The sequence below is a fragment of the Cokeromyces recurvatus genome (assembly GCF_025118155.1).
Source record: "Cokeromyces recurvatus strain NRRL 2243 chromosome Unknown BX663scaffold_6, whole genome shotgun sequence".
NCBI lineage: Eukaryota > Fungi > Mucoromycota > Mucoromycetes > Mucorales > Mucoraceae > Cokeromyces > Cokeromyces recurvatus.
Window position 1 is genome coordinate 922,779 of NW_026251392.1, and position 22,919 is coordinate 945,697.

The 22,919-nt window shown below is 30.2% G+C and overlaps 9 protein-coding genes across 9 annotated transcripts; 4 read left to right on the forward strand and 5 right to left on the reverse strand.

Annotated features, from left to right (window-relative positions):
- Positions 1-114: 114 nt before the first annotated feature.
- On the reverse strand, positions 115-2,824 carry BX663DRAFT_430076 (P-loop containing nucleoside triphosphate hydrolase protein; the record flags this gene model as incomplete). Its single annotated transcript, XM_051522777.1, has 6 exons — positions 115-892; positions 963-1,181; positions 1,246-1,408; positions 1,517-1,821; positions 1,901-2,056; positions 2,151-2,824. 6 exons carry the CDS (start codon positions 2,822-2,824, stop codon positions 115-117), a joined length of 2,295 nt encoding a protein of 764 aa, XP_051385273.1.
- A 1,604-nt stretch (positions 2,825-4,428) lies between these two features.
- On the forward strand, positions 4,429-5,231 carry BX663DRAFT_484574 (uncharacterized protein; the record flags this gene model as incomplete). The annotated part of the gene is made up of 2 exons (XM_051524563.1): positions 4,429-5,119; positions 5,200-5,231. The coding sequence occupies 2 exons, from the start codon at positions 4,429-4,431 to the stop codon at positions 5,229-5,231; spliced, it is 723 nt and encodes a 240-aa protein (XP_051385274.1).
- Positions 5,232-5,253: 22 nt separating this feature from the next.
- On the reverse strand, positions 5,254-7,200 carry BX663DRAFT_502352 (WD40-repeat-containing domain protein). Its single transcript, XM_051526600.1, has 5 exons — positions 7,120-7,200; positions 6,590-7,030; positions 6,183-6,486; positions 5,740-6,122; positions 5,254-5,631 (listed from the first exon to the last, which is right to left on the reverse strand). The coding sequence occupies exons 1-5, from the start codon at positions 7,164-7,166 to the stop codon at positions 5,382-5,384; spliced, it is 1,425 nt and encodes a 474-aa protein (XP_051385275.1). The 5' UTR covers positions 7,167-7,200; the 3' UTR covers positions 5,254-5,381.
- A 114-nt stretch (positions 7,201-7,314) lies between these two features.
- BX663DRAFT_316499 (ras guanine nucleotide exchange factor domain-containing protein) lies at positions 7,315-11,153 on the reverse strand. Its single transcript, XM_051522085.1, has 5 exons — positions 10,844-11,153; positions 10,664-10,733; positions 10,229-10,564; positions 7,512-10,150; positions 7,315-7,438 (listed from the first exon to the last, which is right to left on the reverse strand). The coding sequence occupies exons 1-5, from the start codon at positions 10,852-10,854 to the stop codon at positions 7,384-7,386; spliced, it is 3,111 nt and encodes a 1,036-aa protein (XP_051385276.1). The 5' UTR covers positions 10,855-11,153; the 3' UTR covers positions 7,315-7,383.
- Positions 11,154-11,651: 498 nt separating this feature from the next.
- On the reverse strand, positions 11,652-13,294 carry BX663DRAFT_502355 (major facilitator superfamily domain-containing protein). Its single transcript, XM_051526601.1, has 4 exons — positions 13,112-13,294; positions 12,862-13,043; positions 12,424-12,787; positions 11,652-12,343 (listed from the first exon to the last, which is right to left on the reverse strand). Exons 1-4 carry the CDS (start codon positions 13,157-13,159, stop codon positions 11,699-11,701), a joined length of 1,239 nt encoding a protein of 412 aa, XP_051385277.1. The 5' UTR covers positions 13,160-13,294; the 3' UTR covers positions 11,652-11,698.
- Positions 13,295-15,972: 2,678 nt separating this feature from the next.
- BX663DRAFT_316556 (uncharacterized protein) lies at positions 15,973-16,740 on the forward strand. Its single transcript, XM_051522086.1, has one exon. The coding sequence runs from the start codon at positions 16,137-16,139 to the stop codon at positions 16,617-16,619; it is 483 nt and encodes a 160-aa protein (XP_051385278.1). The 5' UTR covers positions 15,973-16,136; the 3' UTR covers positions 16,620-16,740.
- Positions 16,741-17,965: 1,225 nt separating this feature from the next.
- On the forward strand, positions 17,966-19,236 carry BX663DRAFT_502378 (uncharacterized protein). Its single transcript, XM_051526602.1, has 5 exons — positions 17,966-18,131; positions 18,188-18,257; positions 18,314-18,508; positions 18,587-18,661; positions 18,722-19,236. The coding sequence occupies exons 1-5, from the start codon at positions 17,980-17,982 to the stop codon at positions 19,148-19,150; spliced, it is 921 nt and encodes a 306-aa protein (XP_051385279.1). The 5' UTR covers positions 17,966-17,979; the 3' UTR covers positions 19,151-19,236.
- A 164-nt stretch (positions 19,237-19,400) lies between these two features.
- Positions 19,401-22,251, forward strand: BX663DRAFT_484579 (uncharacterized protein; the record flags this gene model as incomplete). The annotated part of the gene is made up of 8 exons (XM_051524564.1): positions 19,401-19,448; positions 19,538-19,610; positions 19,696-19,818; positions 19,888-19,991; positions 20,117-20,890; positions 20,969-21,685; positions 21,753-21,890; positions 21,982-22,251. The coding sequence occupies 8 exons, from the start codon at positions 19,401-19,403 to the stop codon at positions 22,249-22,251; spliced, it is 2,247 nt and encodes a 748-aa protein (XP_051385280.1).
- Positions 22,158-22,914, reverse strand: BX663DRAFT_316636 (bola-like protein-domain-containing protein). Its single transcript, XM_051522087.1, has 4 exons — positions 22,719-22,914; positions 22,551-22,657; positions 22,454-22,487; positions 22,158-22,384 (listed from the first exon to the last, which is right to left on the reverse strand). The coding sequence occupies exons 1-4, from the start codon at positions 22,848-22,850 to the stop codon at positions 22,268-22,270; spliced, it is 390 nt and encodes a 129-aa protein (XP_051385281.1). The 5' UTR covers positions 22,851-22,914; the 3' UTR covers positions 22,158-22,267.
- Between the last annotated feature and the right edge of the window lie 5 nt (positions 22,915-22,919).

Here is a 22,919-nt window from a genome sequence, read left to right on the forward strand (position 1 = left end):
TTAACTTCAATAAACATATTCAACATTTCATTAAAAAAAAAAAAAAAAAAAAAAAAAAGACGCGACAAAACTCCGTATATTCCTTTTTTATTAGGTAATAAGATTATTAATTTATTAAATATCAATTTGACCCACAGCATCGCTGATACGATCTCTAAGAGCTTCAATAGCAGCCAACTTGCGTTCCAAAAGTTCATCAAGGTCTTGCAAATATTGAAAGAATTGTAGATTTTTCTGTTCCTTATCTGTTGATGAGGTAGTTAAATCAAGTGTTATACTAGTAACAAGTTGTATTTCTTGCTTATTACAATCTGCCATTTCATGTATCTCCGCACGATGAAACCTGACAAGCTCATCCATTTTGTTAAGGCTAAAGGATGGGAGTAAAGGAAAGTCATTTTTTTTAATTGATTCTTCTTGTTGTTTCCATGACTGGGATGTATGCTTGGATTCATCGAGTGATGCATACATAGAGAATGACCGAGGTAATGTATACGATTGGCGGTTTTGTTGTAAAGATAAGGGTCGAGACGATGTCTCATTGTTGTTGTCATAAGATTTTTTGCTTTGCTTATAAGATAATGTTTCATAACGAGGAGAAGATGGCGGCGATGGTGATAAGCGTGTTTTTTGAGATAAATTATTATTATTAGATGAAAATGTTGAACGAATCAACGGATTTTGTTCGTGAGGAAAATCAATATCAAAAAGATTTTCTTCATTCGTAAAGGCGTCTTCGTCTAATATATCAGATTCATTGCTAAAGTATTCATCATCATCATCATTATCATTATCATCTTCTTCTTCAGGAACACTATTACCAGATCCACTTGAGTTTCTTTCTGTAGGAGATAAATGCCGTCTATCTTTTTCACCTTTCAACTCCTTTACTCTAGATAGATATTAATATACTATTGTATATCATAAATATATATATATATATTTATATGATTTAAAATTACCTATCCGCATATCTTAAAGTATTTAATGTATGCTCACTATTAGAACCATTAGGGGAAATAGTAGCAATCATGCAGGTTCTAGAGTTCCCCACAAATGAATCCTTCAATACTTGAGTCAATTTACTTTGTCTAAATGGTGTATGTTTTTTGTCTTGATCTAAAGCACGAATACATTCCTTTAACGCCAATAAGCTTTTATTAATTTCTGCTCCTTCCATTCTATAAAATATAAGTTTTAAAATCTACAGCTATAGCTATATATGTATATATTATGTAACTCTACCTTGTCTTTGTATCTGCTTCTCCTCTATCAGCACCTCTTTCTGAGCCAGCTAAATCGATAAAACATAATTTACCATGAATTTTTTTTCTATTATTTGCATGTTTAAGTAATATTTGAAGTACAGCATGAGAACGAGACGAACTATCATTTGCACCAGTAGAACCTAAAAAAAAAAAAAGAAAAAAAAAAAAAGAGGGGAGAGGCAAGGAAGAGGGAAAATATATATAAGTAATAAAGAATTTTTTTTATCTCTTCCAAACTATAACTTTACCTGTACTACGAACACTACTGCCATATTCAAAAACTTGTATTAATTTATCTACATTATCAATAGGATATTCACGTAAACCAGAAATAATAACGTTTTTCTTTCCATCTTCACGGGCAAATAATTTTTTTCGATCATTCAAGAGGTCATAAAGCTGTCCCTGGTATATTTCATATAGACCAATCCAAGCAGTTAAATAATTATTTTCAGGCTTACGAAGCATGTTAAATATATCTTGAGCTGCCAAAATATATAAACCATGATTAGGGTCTAACATTGTAAATGTCTTACCAGACCCTGTTTGTCCACTAGAGTGTATATATATATATGTAAATGTATATAAATACGATTGAATTGTTTCATGATACAAAAAAATTTATACATTACTATGCAAAACAAGTCGCTTTACCGCCTTTAAATATATAGTGAACAAGTGGAAGAGCAGTCCTTTGATATACACTATCATTTGGACAATCTGAATCAAAGACATCATCAAATGTAAAAGAATGTTGTTCAGTATATTTTGTTAAATCTAATCTCAATCTATAATAATAATTTAATATATTTATGTATGTATGTATGAATGGATATTTATACATGTGTGTGCATAAATTTTTATTTGTTCATGGGAACTTACTTTGGCTCATTAATTTGTAGACTTCTAGTACCAATTGTAGGCGCTACATCCTTTTCACCTTTTTCTAATTCTTTTCGATTTAATGGTCTCTTTCTAACACACACTCGAATCTTTTGATTTAAATCACTAGGTGGTAATAAACCTACGACCTTTTGATTAGGCTTTTTTGTTACTGTTGTAGGTATACCATATGCATCTAAAAGCGGGGCCGAAGTTTTGTAGATTATGTCTTCATCATGTTCAGAATTAATATTATCTAAATAAAGAGATCTTCTCAATTCTTGTCTACGATCTTTTCTTTGATAAGAAGAGAAATCAGGCCGTGGTGCATCTGACATTGTACGGTTTCTGGCTAATGTAGTTGTATGATATCTTTGTTGAGGGTGTGGAGAAGAAGGTGCTGTTGACGTGTTATTAGCAGCAGCAGCAGCAGCAGCAGTATTAGTAGCATCGGTAGTATTTATATATGTTTGTGAAGTAGATGGCTTTAGGGTTCCAATAATACTTTGTCTTCTAAGACGACTATTAGTAAAGCTTTCAGGTATAGGTAGTCGACTAGAGTAAGTATTTGGTCGGCGTAAACTAGTTGTATTACTAGTAGTAGATGTATCATTATATAAATCTGAATCTCTTCGAATAGCTTGTACTAATCCAAATATCTTTCTTTTATCCATTGAGTCTGTTATGCCTAACTTTGAATAGTCTTCTAAAGAAAGCTAAAAAAAAAAAAATTAGGATTTCGCTAACTAAAATAAATAAGTTTAAAACAATTTACCTGAGCTAAGCTTTGAAGATGAGTTATGCCATGTGTTGAAAATCTATATAAATGTAAAATAAAAGGAATGAGATGAACACAATAATATATACACATTTAAGTATATATGTATATCTATTATCATTTTACGTTGAATAAAACTTTTTTTAATAAAAAAAAATAGATGGTTATTAAATTAATTCATTTTTGAAGAAATCTTTATGAATCATTTAAAAATATTCATTACCTGATCAAGATCATGTTTTCGTAATGTATCAAGGAATATAGACACACTCATCCTAATGATGTTAATCAATCAAATTCAGAAAGTTTAAATAAATATTTATAAGAAAGAAAGAAGAAGTAAACTAAAAAAAAACATGCGCTTTGACTAAACTTTTTTTTTTTTGAACAAGTCGATTTAAGATTAAATTAAGGCTCAGAGTATACTATGATAAAGTCTGCTATTATATAATAAGCTATAACAAGTATCATTAAGCCATTATAAAAACAAAAGGATAATATATGAATAATCGATTTGATATATCATTTATTCTTTCAAGAAGTTAAAACCATACATTTATAAACTATATGATTGTCCAAATTTATTAATTATTTCTTCTAAAACTAAGCCCTTTATCTTACTAAGGAAAAAAAAAAAGTATCCCTATAATATGTTACTCTTATTCCTTTGAGGTAGATGATGTATACCTATTATTACATACCATAAGGCTTCGATCTTAATTTTTTAGATATCAATACCATATTCTATTATGTTATTAAAGGCAATAATTTATCTATAGAAGAGGCTTATATGTTTTGTTCTAACTATTTAATTTTAAGGAATTAATCGTTTTCATAAATTAAATAATATATTGCTACATCTGGATTAATGAAAGTATGCATAGGTTGCACATTTAAAGCCAAATAAGCTTAAAGCATTGCTTTAAATTCAGCTTCGTCTAATATAAAAATACTACAGAAAGAAATCGCATTGTTACCTATTCTTCCTTCCCTCTTCCTTTTATAATTTTATATCGGGGGCATCAATAACATTTGTACTATGTTATTTACCTTTTTTTCTTTCTTTTTATGAAGTCTCGACATTATGATAACACATCAAAAAGCAATTGTAATATTGAGACTATTGGAAACTAACTTTTTTAAATATTTATAAAGAAACAAAAAAGGAAAGATAGTTGTTATAATTGCGAGTTGACATTTAAGGAGAGAAATTCAATATGATAATTTAACAACTTTATTCTCAATTTTATTGCTTAGCAACTATAAGAAGAAAAAATTAATTACTATGAAGAAGGATGTTTCCGAGTTTATTTAAATAGAATAGAATACAACCTCCTCCGTTTCTATGAATTCACACATGTGATTACTGTCTTTTTTTTTCTCCGAGAATTATTCGCGGTTTCTGAAATTCGAAAAAAAAAAAAAAAATAAAAAATAAAAAAAAAAACTGACATTATGAGTTTTTTTTTTCATTTTTTTTTTTTCTTCCTTTCTCTTTAGATGAACAATAACGAAGAACAGCCAAAAAAACCAAATAAAAAGTTTGCTGTAGGTGACCTTCCACCATCACCTACTACAAGTACGGGTACAATACCAAAGAGACCTACAAGACATCACGTTAAAAGACGTTCTAGTGGTCGAGTTCATGTTTCTAAATTAGCTCCAATGGCAAGAGCTCATAGCAGTACTAATATTGATCCTGAGAATAATGAAGAAAAGAAGCCTACAACTATGAAACGCTCTCAATCCAATAAATCTTTAAATCGACTTGGATTATCAGAACGCAATAAAAATAATTTAACAGGCTTAACTCCTGCTAATAAAGAAGAAGAGGTAGAAAAAGTTGTCATCTCTCCTCCAACCACACCTCCCTTGTTGATATCCGATAAAAAGCCTCCTACATTCCCTGTTTCAAATACAACACCCGCTGCACCTATAGAACAAACACTTACTGTCACAGCAGATGATATATTAGTGACACCTGATAACAAAAAGAGACAGTTATTAAAATCACAATTTATAGACCACCAACCAACAACAACAACTATTACTCAACAGCCCTCAGAAATAACAAGTACTCAGCAAAACTTATTATTACAACAGCATCAAGAAAATGATATGGCTCATTCAAAAAATAAATTTCAATTAACAAAGGAAATAGAAAGAATGGGTCGAGAATATCACTTTGTACGTAAATATCAAGATCCAATGATGGATAGTCTTATACGATGTCATCAACAAAACAATAAACCTTCTTTCATGTTATTACAGCGTACTTTATCTTCTACTTCCATGACCACTAGTAGTAGTAGTAGTAGTAATAGTAATATACCTCATATGGAACAACGTAGACAAATTTTATTAAATAATTCAGCGTTTCAGCAACAAAAAAGACAGCAAGATCAAAGGTGGAGTGCAGGTAATTTTATAGAGCGTTTATTTTTTGGAACTTCTTAACTCCAACATACCATTCTACCTGATGCGTTACCTGTTAAAATGATTGGATTAGATGTCATTGGATGGAATTGGCACACGCTTGGTATTGCTGTAATATGTTCACTGTCATAAAACTGTATAATCTCCTCTCCTGTCTCTCCTGAATAAATATCTACGGTTTGATTCATGTTGCCAATAATCAAATGTTGAACATCTAAACCATTTACTTGATTTGTATTCCATCTTGCACGAAAATTAGTTACCCATCTTTTGGTTTTTTATATATATATACATACATATATAAATGTGTGTATATAGATAATGTATTAGTAAAATAATCCTAATATATACGTGTTAGTTATTATATTCATATACCTTCCAGTATGATTATTATGTTTAATGGCTGATTTTAATTCAACTGTTTTATTGTTTTTGTTTAAATCAAATAATCTTATGTAATCATCATAAGAGGCAGTTGCAAGGATATCACCATTAGGTGACCAATAAGCACTTGTAACAGAGTATCCATGCTCAATTGATTGTAATGGTTCTCCTACTTCCCTCTTTCTCTTATTCCACATACGAATATCCCAGATCGTTGTTGTTCTATCATTGCTTGCAAGCGCTAATAGGTTTTGATCTACTGGATTTAAATGAAGACAGCCAATCTTTTTCTCTTTTGGTGCATGAATCAAAGGTGTATCTCCTGTTCGAGAGTCAACTACGCCTACTTCACCATCTGAAGTAGAAAACCAAATCTAATAAACACATATATAAATGACTACAAATGAACATATATAATTTATTGAGTCACTTACTATATTGCCTGTTTGAGTTATATCGAAGCATGTAATGGGATAAGTTTCTCCACCAAGATTCATAGTCATAAATTCAGCTTTATTCATATCATAAACTCGAAGTAATCCATCATAAGAAGATGTTAATAATTTAGAATTATCAGAAGGATTAAAATGCAAATCCGTGATGTTTCGTGTATGAGGCTTATATTGATATACAACAGGGTCTTCAGTTTCCTCTTCTTTTGCATTAACATCCCAAATACCAAGATAGCCTTCTGTATCTACTGCACAAGCAAGAAGTTTTGCAACAGAGGGATGAAATCTATAATTTGTATAAAAAATAAAAATTTAATTCAGTAAAAAAAAAAAAAAAAAAAAAAAAAAAAAAAAAAAAAAAATCGTTGGCTTTATTATTTATGACTTACAAATCAGCTGTAATACGATTAGGTGTCACTTTGACAGTAGCCCATTCATGTTGGATCTTTAAATGTTCTAATTGACTTTTTAAGATTTGATCGGATTGTTCACCCTTTTCAGTCTTGATCCTATCTTTTTTAACTTGTGTATTAGGTACATCACGAAGAGCATCTTTCATAATGTCTACTAGTTTTTTTTTATCTATTTCATTTAATGCATCGATTGTTTTGGGTTGCTTTGTTTCAAGACTGACAATGTCACTTTCAATCTGCTTTTCTGGACTCTTACCACGCAATCGAGCAGAGGAACGAGTGGGCATGCGAGGTTCTTTTTTGATTTGTTTAGGTGTATGTTTCTTAATGCTACTATTACTTGGTGAAGAGGTCGCTTTTCGCTTTGTTGTTGCTAATACAGGGATTTCTAAACTGCGTAGTAGTTCTTCATTAGCTCTATAATATTATTTATTTTATTTTTTTAAAATAAAGTTATACGGACATGGCTATTTTTTTTTTGTATTTTAATTTATATTTCTTCTTACTTTATATTCTCTAATCGTTTTCTTTCGTATTCTGATAAAGCAGCCATTTTAGGTTTGTTTTTAATAAAACTTAAAAAAAAAAAAAAAATAATAATAAAAAATGATCTCTTTTTTTTTTTTTTCTCATCTTTATTTCATTATTCTGAAACCAAAAAAAAAAAAAAAAAAAAAAAAAAAAAAAAAAAGTAATAATAGAAATAATAATAAATATACATAGTCTACTGATGGAAATGAATGAAGTATGAATAAACAATTATAAATAAGTTACAAAAATCCTGATTCTTGTAAAAGACGTGTAATCTTTTCATCTTCCCGTTCCCTATTTATATTAAAGAGAGAAATAATAAATAAACATATAGCCTTTTTTTTTTTTAATTTTAACCATTGTTTACCGTGGCTCTAATTTCAAACTCTCTTTATATAATTGTTCTTCATCTCTCGTACTAATCAAATTTGATTTAATAAACTTCTGTATTTCCTCTACTGACTTTAGCTGGTATAATGACGACTGATACTGCTGAATCTCACGAATCACCTCTGCTGTTTTAGCCCTCTTTGCAAAATTAATCAAAGAGACTGGCTGACCTTTTGCCTTGAGCTCATCTGGATTACCATCCTCAATAAATGTCAAGTCCTGCAGATAAATCCCCAAAAATGGTATACAAGGTGGGTTGATAGAATGAATGATGGCTCGATATTCAACAAAGTTTCGAATAGCGCCCATCAATTTTCTAATCTGTTGCAGCGTTGCCGTGGTACGAGTTCCGACGACTTCCCATGTTCGTCTAAGACGACCGACAGAGCTATTATCAAAGGCAGATAAGATAGCCATACAGGTGTTGAAGTTGTTCAAGATGCGACACTTCTCTGCGACTTGAACCCAATATTTAATAATCATAGATCGTTTCTTGATGTCTTGTTGACTGAGAATCACATCTGAGACCCATGAGGTGACTTGGTTACAGTATTTGATGGAGGCACGAATATTGACAGCCACTGTTGTAGTATCGTCTTCACGAGACCATGCCTTATTAAGACATTCGATGGGACGAATGGCGCTATACAATTTGAAATCCATGATGGTCAACTGACGGGCCATTTCTAATGTGTCAATATCAAGTAATGTTAAGCGACGGCGAGGTTTAGGTAAGATAGGCTCAGGCGGATCAGGTAAAGTTAGGATCATCTTCTTTAAGCGTCCACTAGGCTCACTTCGACGTTGTTCAATAAGGGACTCAAGCTGTCCGTTAGAAAATTTCAATGTGGTACGAATATGATTCTGTGTAAATTCTAAAAGATGATCAAGAAGTTGATCTGCATTGTCCTCATCGTAATAATAAAGTTCAAGCCAATTTTTGAGAACATTAAAGACACGCAATCTTACTAGTTTAAGCTTCTTTTCTTCCCATATCAAGGACTCTTCAGGCGTGAGATCGGGGGAGCAGACGAGGTTATAGCGATTTTTTAGCAAGTTGAGTAACTCAATGGAACTACAGAAGGACCTGTAGGTTAAAAGGAAAGTATTGATAAATTTCATATCTAAATAGTCATGTGAAGTTAAACGTTCAACAAGAGCAGGTAATGTACCACCTTTGACTTGACCTTCCTTGTTAAAGATGATATCGTTAGGCTGATAATCATAATCAAGATAACTTGGACGTCCATCATTCGTCATATCCGTTACTGTCGATATAATAGTAGTAGTAGTAGTAGTAGTAGTTGAGTTTATATTTGGATCCGTCTCACCTTTAGGAGTCATTTTAACGGTTGACGTATCATCACCGAAGAATTTCTTCAATCTTCGGCTATATAGTATCTGTTTAGATGGTGCAGTTTGTTGTGAAGATTGCATTATAGATGAGGAGCCTGACAATGTTGGTTGTTGCTTTAATTTTGATGATGGCAATATAGACTCAGAATGATGACGCTCCAGCGTTTCTGATAATAGAGTTGAATGATGACTCATATGTTGTTCTTGATCATTATTTATTTTCTTAATAGAATCTGTTGTGGATAAAGAAGTTCGACTGATTGTTGTCCCTCTACTTTTATTTGCCAATCGAATTACAGTTTGACAGATGGAATCAATAGGTTTAAATAAATAGCCTGTTGCCTGTTTTGCCACCTTTAAACGATCCGAGATTCCGTTTGTAGCATGAGTATTTGTTAAAGTTTGCAAATGAAACAATAAAAGGCCAAGACTGTCGATAAGTTTATGTTTCCCCTGTTGAAGTTCAACCATATCCTCTTTATACTGCTCCTCTACCTGACTAAAATCTGTTTCATCAAGGTAACCCAAGAATAAGCTTGTCTGATTAGACAAGTTTTGAAAATGAGTAAAGAGTCGAGTGGCTATGGAAGTAATATCGTGTAATAATGTCTCTTGACGGATCGAAGAAATAAACTTGATAATTATTTCAGCTGAATCTTGAATACAAGTTCCCAAGGTATCAATATTTTCTGCAAGATTAGGTTGAAGACTGTACCGTTGATTATGGATGGAAAGCGTGGAAGGAAGATGGTGCTCCTCTTGAACATTACTTGGAGGAATCCATTGTAACTCATTTGAGACTAATTGGATTTTTTTCGTTTGACAAGTACTAATGAAGTTACGCACAGCTAACAAGAGCTCACTGGATTCAACTAAAATTTTGTTGATTAGTGTTTGATGTTCTTTATCTGTAAACCTCTGAGGAATTTGAGTAGAAAGAACAAGTTTGGCCATACTTGCAATGAGACTATGATGTTGTGTTCGTAGTATTGCATTTGATTTAACATTAGGACTGTTCTTGTCAAGTGTTGAAGAGCTGATGAGCATAAAGCGAATGATGTTTACAATCTCGGCAGCATTTGGTGCATAAAGATGATACTGATTATTTTTTGCGGCTGTGACGAGCTGTTGTAGAGCAGTAGCTATACAAGATGAAATTGTAGGCCAAGTAAGAGGTTGTTTATGAAAATAGGTATGACGTATTAAAGATAATCGACGGGAAGATAATTTGGGCATTTCAGTAGTAATACATGTTTGTTGCTGCTGTTATTATAATATATGTAAGTATATAAATAAATATTATTTATGAAGCCGTTTATATATATTTATATATCTTACTTCAAAATCATCGTTCATTGAATTTAGAGTTATGTTACTCTGGTTAGACCAGATAGTTGATCCATATTCACTCTGTTGATATATTGAAGATGGATTCTTTTCAGGTACAACTAATGATATTAACGAAGGTAATCGCTTTGTCATCAAATTTGATATATTTTCTTCTTGCTGTTCAAATCTTGTTTCATCTGTACATGGGTTAAAATAATAAATATTTGATCCATCTTCTGTTCTTTGTGCAATCCAGTCATCATTTTGTCGTTGATCAGATATTAAAGTATTATTAAACGTCAAACTAAGTCTATATTCTCTACGAGTTGTATTTTTACTGCTGTCCTATATATAATAGGAAAAAAAAAGTTGATGTTTTAAAAGGAATAATGATAATAATAAGAATAAGAATAATAATAAGTTAATTTCATGATATGTACTAACCTCTACAATGACGTCGTCTGTTAGGATTTTGACATAGTTACTGGGAAACCATCCTCGAGCTCCGTTGCAACTAAATAAATTTGTTAGTTATTTTTTTTTCCTTAAAAATATATATATATATACATGTATATATATATAAAAAAAAAAAGAAGAAAAGAAAGTATATGTCACTTTACAAACCATCCCACCATCCCGAAGCTAATTTATTTAAAACGGTAATAATATCACCTTTATTGAATGACAATGATGAAGAATCATTTGACTTGAAAGAATAAAGTGCTTGTACTTGACAAAGAATGGGTATCGTTGGAGACATATTATTTATTAAAAAGAAAAGAAAGGAATCAAATAATAAACTTTTGTTGTATATTTATATTTTGTTCTTCTTCTTTTTCTTCTTCTTCAATCTAAAGGTATAATGTATTTTCTATAATAAAAGACAAAAAGCACGTTGAACAAATGTCACCTACTTATTTAATTTATGAAGAATAGCCCTTTTTTTTTTTTTTTTCTTTACCCCGAAAATAAATATATAAGTGAAGAGCCGTGTAACATGATTTTTAAAATCAACACATCGTATTTTTGTTGCCCTGACTTTATAAGGTAAAGTTTGGTTTCAAAAAAAATCGAGAAAATATTATGAATCGTGGATCAATCCTTTTTAGTTAACTTCTACTGAAAACTTGTGCATAATAAAAATACCATTCAAAGATATACGTTCTGTACGAAATAAAATAAACACACTTTTCATAAATATGTATTTATGCAATGAAGACTATTAGTTTGATTACACTATTATAATTAATATGTATACGACTAGAATTTGATCTTTTTCTTTTTTTTTTCCTTTGTTACACTTCTTTTCTGTCAGTCAATACCACGTGTATTAAATAGATTAATTTTTGTATATTATACAACAGTACACATATTTCTAAAAGGAATCATTTATGTTATTAAATATAGAAAAAAATATCAATATGGTATATAGTAATAATAATAATAATAATAATAATAATAATAATAATAATATCAGTTCTAATAGCCAGAGTAAGCACGAATCTTTGGTCCCTTAATCTTCATTAATAAAAGCAAAAAAGCCCAAGTAAAATTAAGCATACCAAAGAAGAAAGTGACCCAGCCAGGCCCTACTGCATTAGTCATTGGATTTGCAATTAAACTGAGTACACAAGACCATATCATTCTTACGAGATTAGCAGCTGCAGTTACACTAGCACCACGATCTGAAACAGCATCAACAAGATAAGACATAGCAGGGTTGAAGATTTGTACCATAGCAAAACATTGAAGACCAAACATAATAATCGATACCCATATACTCCAGCCAAACTGAACAGGCCAACCCCATAAAAAGAAAGAAAGTGGGTTTAAGATAAAGGCAGCTGGCCAAACATTAGGAGCAAGTCGATCTTCAGGAATAACAATGCCATTTCTTTTTGCTTTTGCTCTATTCAAGAAATAGTCGGATAATTTACCTGAAAGCAAGGAACCAAAAACTTCACCTAATCCTGGGGAAATAAAAGTCAACCCAACAAGTCCACTACTTAATCCATAGGTTTTTGTATAAAGAAGAGGAAGCATATTTTCAATGGCAAACATACCACCAAATGCGAAACCTGTTGCCATTGAAAACACAAGTACAAATGGGTGTCTAAGTAAAGCCTATATAATAATAATAAATATAAGTTTTAGAATACGTATATAAATATATGTATAAAACTATAAAGATTTTTTTTTTTTACAAGTGACGATAATGGATTCATCATTTTAGACTCCACAATCGTATTCTGTTCTGATGAAGCTAATTCTTGATCTGCTGCTACTGACATTCTTTGTGTCTTTTCATTATCTATATAGTTATCGACAGTTTTACACTCTTTTCCCCAGACACTTTCTTCACGATAGGTTTCTTCCATAACAAAAAAGACAAGAAGCAAAAGAATACAGCCTAAGACAAACAAAAGCCAAAATACAGATCGCCAACCCCATCTTTCAACTAAATAACCACCAATGATAGGTCCAAATAAAGGACCTGCAAATTGACCGGTAAAATAGATACCTAAGGCATTACCCCTTTCATATACTTCATACATGTCTGCTACTGAACTATAATATTATGTAAGCAACATAAAAACTTTTTTTGATTTGATTTGATTTAATTTGATTTGATTTTTTTTTACCCAGCACCAATAGCCCAAGCTGATGATATACCAATTGCTTGCAAAATTCTCATTCCAAGTAAAACACCAATGTCATTAGCAAAACAAGCAGCTAATGATCCAACAGTATATATAATAATGGAACCAAAATAAACTGGTCTACGAATTTTCCAATGATCAGTAATGCTGCTGTAGAAAATGGGCTATCAATGAAGAACAAAAAAAAAGTCAACATCTTTTTTTCTTAACAAATCATAATGTATATATTTACAGCAATACCCATAAATAGCATATAAAGTGAATTACTAAGAGTAACCATAATAGAAGGACTATCTAACTCTACTATGACTTGTTCTAATGCTGGTAACTATTATATGGTGTTATATAAACTAGAAATAAGGCTTATATATATGTGTGTGTATATAACTTACATAAATAGTTGAACAAAATCCAGGAATAATAGCGATAAAGCATACAAGTCCCAATAATGTTCTTTTTCTCCATGTAGGTAATAATCTTGGATCATTTTCGACATCGATCTTTATTTTAAGTAAAGATCTCCAATATGACATTTTTTTTTATACAATTATTAAAAAAAAAAAGAAAAAAAAATGAATTAGCGGATTTTTTTTTTTTATTTATTTAGTAAAATGATTGAATAGTAGAAAAGCTATAAAAATTGGGCATGAGAATAGATGTTAAATGGCGTTAGTAAGATAATAGTAGCATTATTGCTTCTAGAGAAATGCACATGATAACTATTAAGTGATGGTTTACATCTGTTTACTCCAAGACAGTTTAAAAAAAATAAAATTTGACTATCTTTAGCAAGAATAACAGTAGCCAAATCAAGTTGGTAATGAGGAGAGTCTCTATTTAGAATATCCAATTATCACTACGGTCTGGCATAATCAGAGTTAATTGTTACCCTTTACTTAACTCCAAGTTAAAAAATACCTGGAGAACAGAAAGAGTTTTAACATATTTACATACTTCTTCATGCTGTATAATTTTACTAAGAGTATTGTATACTTTATGAACACTGCCAAGTAAATATTATTCAGTTGTAAATAACCTTACCTATACTTTTATGAAACCTAAGCAAATGTATAATAAATCATTTATAACCGCTTTCTTCCTTGTTTTATTCAAATGACTACTTTAAAATCTATCAAAGAGAAAAGATTCTATATTTTCAGAAGAAATTTATATTTAGACAATCGCGCAGCCATTCTTTAATTTAAAGCTATCTATAACAAGGTGGATCACAAACATTGACAAGATTAGATTATACCTTATAACCTCCAATCTATGTACATACTTTAGTCATTATTGATCCAGTTTTGTTATTTTTTTACTACAAGGCAAAGTCAAATTCCGAAATCTTCTCTTCAGATTTATTCGTTAAAAGGTACACTGAAACGCGTGCTTTGTTGCTATTATTTATTTATTTAAAAAAAAAAAAAAAAGCTATTCATTAAACTGATGTAAATTAGTATTATTATTATACAAAGACTTATTATTTGTGCTACTGAATTACTGGACATAATTCATTTATTAATATTCTCCAGACAATTGTTTCTTCTATCTTTCATAATAATTATTGAGGAGTAGTTGTGTTGCTACTTTCTTCACTAATTTAATGAACATCTTTTTTGATTTTCTGCACTTATAATTATTTAATTTGCTAAAAGCACAATTTTATAAGATTAAACAGAGGTGTGCAAAGTGACAAAAAAAAAGGAAATTTATGTGTAGAGCTTTTAAAATTTTACATAATAAATAAGGCATTAAGATAATACTCTTCATCTAGTAGTTTAAGGTATTATTTGAATATCAAATTGTTGATGATAAATTCTCAAGTAGCTTTACTCTTCTTGTGAATGAATAGAGTTTGATCTACAGAATCAAAAAAAAACAATTGACGATTTTATATGCCTATGTCTAATAGTAATTGCTCAATCTATTATTCGTACCTAAACTGTCCTTTTATATCTACAATAAGAATTTGATTGGCAGAGTTATTATAGTATGTATGTAAAATTTAAATTAAGAAAAAGATCAAAAGTCATATGTTTTATCCTGCTTAAAGAAATAAATAAAATAAAAAAAAAGGAAGAAGGGGAGGTCTTGAATCCAAGTTATACCGAATGAATATAAGCTCTAACAACTTTTGTATATTGCGAACTTTATACTGTAACATTAAACCTTATTTGTCTATAATAAGTTTTGAATAGATACATCATTCTATATTATATAAGATTGGTAAAGTTTATTTAAAGCGAACTGACCATTTATCTAAAACCATTATGTTCTTACTAAATGTGCAATTACAAATATTTCAAGTATATGTGCAAATATGTATATTTTTAATTCATGTGTAAGAAAAAAAAAAGTGGCTAAACATGCTAAATAAGGAAACCAACTGAGTTTTTTTTTCTAAAAAAAGGGGGGAAGAAGATAGAAATAGGAACAATAGAACCTTAATTTAATGGTTACTATAACAACCACGTAATAAATAGTCATTGCAAAGAGCTAATTTTAATTATATTATATACTAGGAAAAGAAATAATATAATATAAAACATAAATAATGCTTGTGGTTTTCATCTTCTGATTTAATTAAAAACGAAAAAGAGGATAAAATACATAAAAAGCATATTATTGTAAACAGGTACCAATAAATAAATAAAAAAGAGAGAAAAAAAAACTGTTTAGCAGTCAAATAATTGTTTTTGTTACTTTTAAGATCAGCCGCCGCAGCACATCCTTTTTTTTTAAAAATCATGACTACGTATTCACTTTTCTTTTCATTTATTCTCTTTTATTATTATTATCTACATATACACACAATTCTCTATTCTTTTCTAGCTACGCAAAAAGAGATAAAAATAAAGAAAACTTTCTCCCTTTTTTTCTTTTGTTTTTTTTAAAAAAAAACAATAGAAAAATTAAAAGTATAAAATAAATAGAAAAGGGAGGAACCCTTCAAATATTTCTTTATTTATTTATTTTTTTTAAAAAATCAATAAATACTAAGGCAGAGGAAAGCACGTATTTATTGAATGAAAATATAAAATTATCAAAAGGAGAGAGATAGAGAGAATTAACTCTTTTATTATTTCAATAAATAAATTAGCCAAAGACTCGGTTAATTTGTTGTTATTATATTACACTGTTTTTTTGGCATCTCTATGGTGATATAAATATATACATTTATATACTTTATATGCATGTACGTGTATATACAAAGTTAAACAGAGATCAGATTATATCTAACAATTAAAAAAAAAGAAATGGATAATAGTAAACAATCAAGCAACGATGGTAGTAATCCGCACAAAGATAATCACCATAGTAACATGTTGAATAACTACCAACATTCTATTCTTCCTTCTCCCCCATTACGACCACAGAAATCGCCTTATGAAGAAGAGAGTTGTGATCATAGAGGAAGACCTCCGTCGTCCTTCTCCTCCTCCTCTTCCTCCTCCTCCTTTTTTAACAGTACAACTACTTTACATCAATCATCAATCGAATTGATAGTTAACAGTCAAGATAATTATGTCCTTCAAGACTTTAGAGATTTTCTGCATGCTCAAGAAGAAACAATCGAACTTCCCTCCTCAAACCACCCTTATTTCTTCATGACAAATGAACAGCAAATTGATTTTGATATTTATGATTTATTAGATAATAATGACGATGACATGTTTTCTTTTTGTACAAAATCTGTTGAAGATCTTTTTCCACAGTTACTTACGGATCATAAAAAGTAGCTTGTGATCTCCTCTTTATTAATGTACACACACACACACACACATAAAAAAAAAGTTATACTTTATTTATATTTATATCCCTATTCATTTACACTTTATTTGTATTTATACATATAAAATTATACACAATTCTTATGTTATTTTGATCTATGGCTTCCCTCCCCTCTCCTCCCCCTTCTTTTTAGTGACAAGGAATAAACGGAAAGTAAGAATGACTTATATCCCCTATCTTAATTGACAATTTATAGAAAGCTATAGTAGTAGTAGTACGTGTTCTTTTCAATATGAAAAATACATTCTTCATAAAGTATTTTTTTTTTGTTTTGTTTATTGATTATTATCATTTAACACTAAATAATATACAGTATTTTCGGGCGCCCTTTTCATTGAATAAAGATAATAAGTGAATGCAATTGAAAAGGTAAATAAGGATTGTAGAATAAAAATCAAAGCTTTAAATGAAAATAGAGTTATATACTTGACATAGACTATTCCAATTTTCAAGACTAAAGATGCAGTAATCGATTCTTCTTTTAAAAATCCATTTAAAAGTATCTTATTTGACTTTTGTTGTTCAGGTAGAAAAGCTCGAGTAGGAGAACTCTCTTGTGAAGTTGATGATAGCTGACTACTAGAGCAGGATAGAATAAGATCACTACTAGATTGAATATCTTGCTGCAGAGTGTGGTACTGTTGAACAAGTGCTTGAGGAACATGATACTGAGATATAAAGGTTTGTGAAAGTTCATGTGGATGTTGTGGATCATAGTGCTCACTTAAAGTTAAAACATCAAGTAAATCAAGGTCCGAATCTTTTCTAAATTTTGATGATGAAATACAAGTTGTGGAACGTTGTTTATGCATTTCTAGCCCTCTTTTGTTTTTAAATATGTCATGACAAGTATTACATCTTATTCCTCGTTTGTCTGTCATGATTTAGAATAAAAAACGGGAAGAGTAAGAGAGAGAAAGAGAGAGAGAGAGAGAGGGTTACAAAGGATGCAACTACAATTATATTAAAATGAACAATAAATAAATGACTTTAGAAGAAAGAAAAAAAAATTTAAAATAGATTTTATTATAAGAATTAATTGTTAGTAAAGTGCTACTGTCTTATTTTTGCTGGAAAAAAAAACGGTTTAGATAAAGAGATTTTATTAGATCAAATACAAACTAAGAATTAAACCTTTTCTAGAAAAAAAAGGCTTATATTGAAAAGCTGTATGGTTATCAAGGTGGGGTACCAATTAGCATCTTTTTTTTTTGTATCCCAGCTTTTATTAATGGTAACTTTATTTTGTTTTCTACTGTAAATCTCTCTCTTTTTTTTTATATAAATATATACATATATAACAAATAAATGTCAATTGAAAGTATTGATCAGCTTATTCATGCCATTGCCAACATTTCTCATGTTGAGAGGCCTTACCTTGAAAACCTTTTAGCTATTAAAAAATTGGAAATCATGAAGGAGCCAATTGATAAAGAGCATCAAGATGCACTTTCAAAAGTGTAAGATGAACAGGACATCTATTCCCAAAAAAAAAATTACTTAATCTTTATATTAGCACCATGTGGGAAACACAAATTAACAATTTGAATTCATGGACACTTCAATGGCTGATTACCTTTTGTACAGTATGTATTTGTATTCTCTTCAATAAACAGTTATATTTATTTATTGAATAAACTAGTGTGGTTTAAAAACAGAGAAACAACAAGCAGAAAAAGGTTTAAAGAAAGCAAAAGAATTAGTAAGTGAAACAGAAAAGCAAGTACAAGCAGAAAAAGATAAAATCCATACAGTTGAACTGCAGAACGAAAAATATTCAATTGATTATCGTAATCTCGAAAAATATCGTGAAGAGATGACTGTACTTTTAGATAATGTAAGTCATAGAAAAATAGAATAAAAAAAAAAGGAAAAGAAGTCTATACACATTTATTTATTTTATGAATAAAATTAGGCTTTAAAAGATCATAATCCTACTGTAGATACTATCAAGGATAATATTGAAGATTGTAAGAAAAGATCATGTGAGGTAAATATAGAGATTTCTTTATATAAACATGTATATTAATAAAATCGAATATGTATAAAGAAATTCAATAACATCGAAAAACTTGAAAAAGTAAAAGAACTATTAAAAACAGCTGATACTGCGATATTAGAAGCTATTCTTGAATTACGATCATCTGTAGTAAAAGAGAGTTTAATGGGTGAGGGCAAGGTTTACTTTCCTGAACTTGCTTATAATTGTCTTAAACAGGCTCGGGAAGAATATCCTGATTTACCTGGATTCCAATCCCCTACAGAATACAAAAATGAAGCTGATAACACAGGCGCTTATTATTCACCAATGCAGAAATATCTTTGGGATGTGCGTCATAAACTGGCTGAACTCATCATTTGGTGTGATAATGAAGCTCTTTCTTTATTAGAGGACGAAACTCAGATTCAAATTGAACTTGGATCAAAAATTGATGAATATAATACAGAAAGACGTAAAATTTTAAAGGAGAACATATAGAACAAAAAAAAAGAGAATGCAGGAAGGGTTAAAACTGACATTATTATGAAAAGTAAATAAATAACATGTTAATATTTAATTAAGTATTTATATACTTTAAAAGGGCTATTTTATTATAAAAATATGGGCATTATAAACGCATAAAAACTGTCACAACAAGTCACTTAATAGGATCGATTTTAATTTTTTTTTTTTTTTTATTATTTGAAAGATTCATAAGGGTCCTTTTTTTCTTCCCTTAAAAGTAATAATGCCTAACGCTAGAAAAAAGAAAGCCGCCAAAAATGAAGACTTCAAAGTAAAAAAAAAAAAAATAGAACCAAGTTTATTTGATCCTTTTTCTTAACACTTTGGTCCTTCTTGTTTTTTTTTTTTTACTTTAATTAGAAAAAGAAACTCAAGGTGGGAAAGAAGAAGGCTCTTCCCGACAACTATACAGACACTTCATTTAAATCAAAAAGTAAAATCATCAAAACTGAATACATTGCTTGAAAACAAAAAAAAAAAAATAATCCCTAGTATTTATTTATTTATATTTTTTGAAGGTATTATTCTTCCCAATCAAAGTATAAATGAAGATAAATCACATGAGATTACAACAAGTCGAAATCTTACTTTGTCAGATCTTGTTGTGCAATTAAAGCATTATAACTCTGGAGTTAAAAAAGGTATAAAAAATTAAAAATTATATATCTTGGAGTATTCCGTAAAGACATTACTAAGAATTATTTTTATAGAGGCACTTTCTGGTTTATTAGAACTTTGTAATAGTCATCCAGAACTGCTAGTTTCTTCCTTGGGTCAAGTTGTTAATGGAGTCCTCAAGCTCTTTATTGACGATGTAAACAAAAAAAAAGAAAAGAAGAAAGAAAGAGAGAGAGAGAGAGAGAGAGATTTGTTTTATATATGCATATACATATACTTATTCTTAACTTTTTTATTTTGTTTTATTTTATTTTTACATAGGACCGAGAAGTGAGGAAAGCAACATATAATTTTTTAAAGGAGACGTTTATAGATATTGATCGAGTTGAACTTCAGCCATTTATGCCACTTTTAATCATCTATACCTGTTCAGCCATGACACATATCTTTGAAGACATTCGTTTAGATGCTGTCAAATTGATGAATTTATGGATTCAGATTGCACCTGATATAGTAGTGACCAAGTTTTGGGGACGTGTTACGGGCAACTATATGAGTTTACTTACTGTCGATTCGAATAACATGAATACAAGTGGCGGCAGTACTAATTCAATTGTATCTACATCAGGTACAACACCCATCACAACAGCAAGTATGAAGGCAGCTGTTAATAAATCACATTTACATATCCATAAAAATAAGTTAAGTCTCTTGACGAGTCTTTCAAATTTCTTGGAAGCTGGTCTTTCTGAACAAAGTAGACATGACCCCTTTTGGTTTTTCTTGAATTATTTAGACAACAATAAACATACAAAGGATGCGTTTAGGCATAGAATGTCACAGTATTGTTCAGTAGACAATCAACAAATAGTAGAGTGGAAGGAACATAAAGCAAAGATTGGATTTATACCTATACATAGTATGGTAAATACCATGGCTCCTTATTTATCAAAATCAGCTGAATTTGCTACATTTTCACATTTACATCTTTTTGATAACACAAATACAACAAATCAAAGTAATATGTCTACAAATGAAGCGATAGATTTGCAACATAAAGAGTTTAGTACTGAGGAAAGATTAAGTCACATTAAGGTATGTCTTGAAGATAACAGCTTGTTTCTTATTCACTATTTATTTATTTTATGTATTTTTTTTTATTTATTTAAAAAGCACTTGATTGAGACATTTCAACCTATTTTGGTTGCCTCTTGGCTAGAAGCTGCACCCTCTGTCTTTATGTCTGTGAGCACAATCTCATTTACTCCAGCACTTGAACTCTTGTATGAAATCTTAAAATTGTCGTTAGTTTTATGGAGAGCTATGATTGGATCCGAGAAAATTAAGACATTATCTAAGGAATGGCTTCATCATCATTTACAAACATTGCTTAAGCATTTTACTGTCTACTTTCCATTTGGTGCAGATTCGTTCGGTAATCGTGGAGCCAAGGTGGATGAAGTGTTGCAATCCATGAATATTATGCTTTGTGAATTGACATCCTTGTTTTTATTGGCGAAAGCCATGCAACGAACTCACACTAATAATACACAGCAACGAAGCGGTAATAAGCGTAGAAAATTGGTACAAGAGGAAGAAGAAGAAGATGATGATGAGTTTAATTTACCTGATTGGGCAGAAAGGGTAGTAGATCATGTCTTGGGAGTTCTTGGTCTAGATGATGCTGAAGGAGACAAGAATAGGTTATCATCAAGTTTCAAAACAGAAAATTTGATTTCTTTATTACCTGCCATTTGGGGCTTTTTGAATTGTCTAAGTTATGAAGAGAGTATCAGTATGTTCAAGGCTACTCTTGGGTATTTTCATTTTTGTCAGCCTACTTCATCATCCAAACGAGTGCTATTAGACTTTATTATACGTATTTATTTGGTAAGAAGCTAAATTTAAATAGTTGCTTCATGTTATTTTATTTTATTTAATTACTTGTATTATATAGATCCAATCTACGCCAAGTTATAATGGACAATTTACTATTACAAAGCATTCAGAACTAGCCAATATATTAACAGATTGGGTGGGAAGTCTTCCCAAGATGCTTTGGCAAATACGTTCCAATCATGTAGAAACAAGCAGGGTAAATATATATATATATATATGTACATGTACATGTATATATATGTGTATATATCTGTATACATATAAAGCTAACATATTATTTCTCTTAGACAATTTTAAATATTTTATGTGATATAGTGAAGCGTGGTGACAAAGATCTTTTTGAATTAAGCACATTATTAGAGGTTGAAACAAAACTGGTGCCTTTCTTTTTTGTCAATCTTGCCAAGGGACCCCTATATGGGCCCTTTAATGATTTACCTGCAGATGTACAACAGCGTGCGCTCGATTATGTATTCTATTTAAATAGTGGATCTGAAAAAATGGCGTCTGCCATTGAACAATGTAAAAAACAACAAGACATTACTGTTAAATTATAGAATAAATGGTTTATTATTATTCTCTATCTATTTCTTCTTGTGTTTTTGTCTTGAGTGTTAAAGCATGTACGCCTTTATTTTGAAGTTCATCATCCAACAATCCATAAATTAAGCGGTGGCGTTGCATTAAAGTCTAGAAGGAAAGAAGAAAAACGGAAAAAAAAAAATTAAGTAAAATAAATAGCTGATGAATAATATTTACCTTTCCTTTGAATGCATCAGAAACGACTGTGACACTATAAAATAAAGATTTTATTATTCATTTTGATAGAGTCCTTTATATAAAGCCAATATTATACCTGAAATGGGTTTCTTTGTTGGTATTACCCCTCATAGGTTCATGATGGGCATGCAACTGTGACTCATTAATAGTTTCTAAAATAGTAGGATTCAAAGCTTCTGAAATCTAAATGAATTACATTGAGAATTTAATTTTTTTTTTTTTATGAAGGGGGGGAAGGAATTACTTTGCTTTCGATTGAAAGTTGAATGGGACCTTTATCTTGTGAAGTCATAAATTCCTTAAGAAAAAGTGAACTAGTAGAAGAATAGAAGCGAATTGAAGGAGTTAATAATAAACGAGAAGACAAGAAAGACATGATAAATAAACAACAATAGTAATAATAAATTACTGGCGATTAAACCAGGTCTCGGATAATAAATAAATA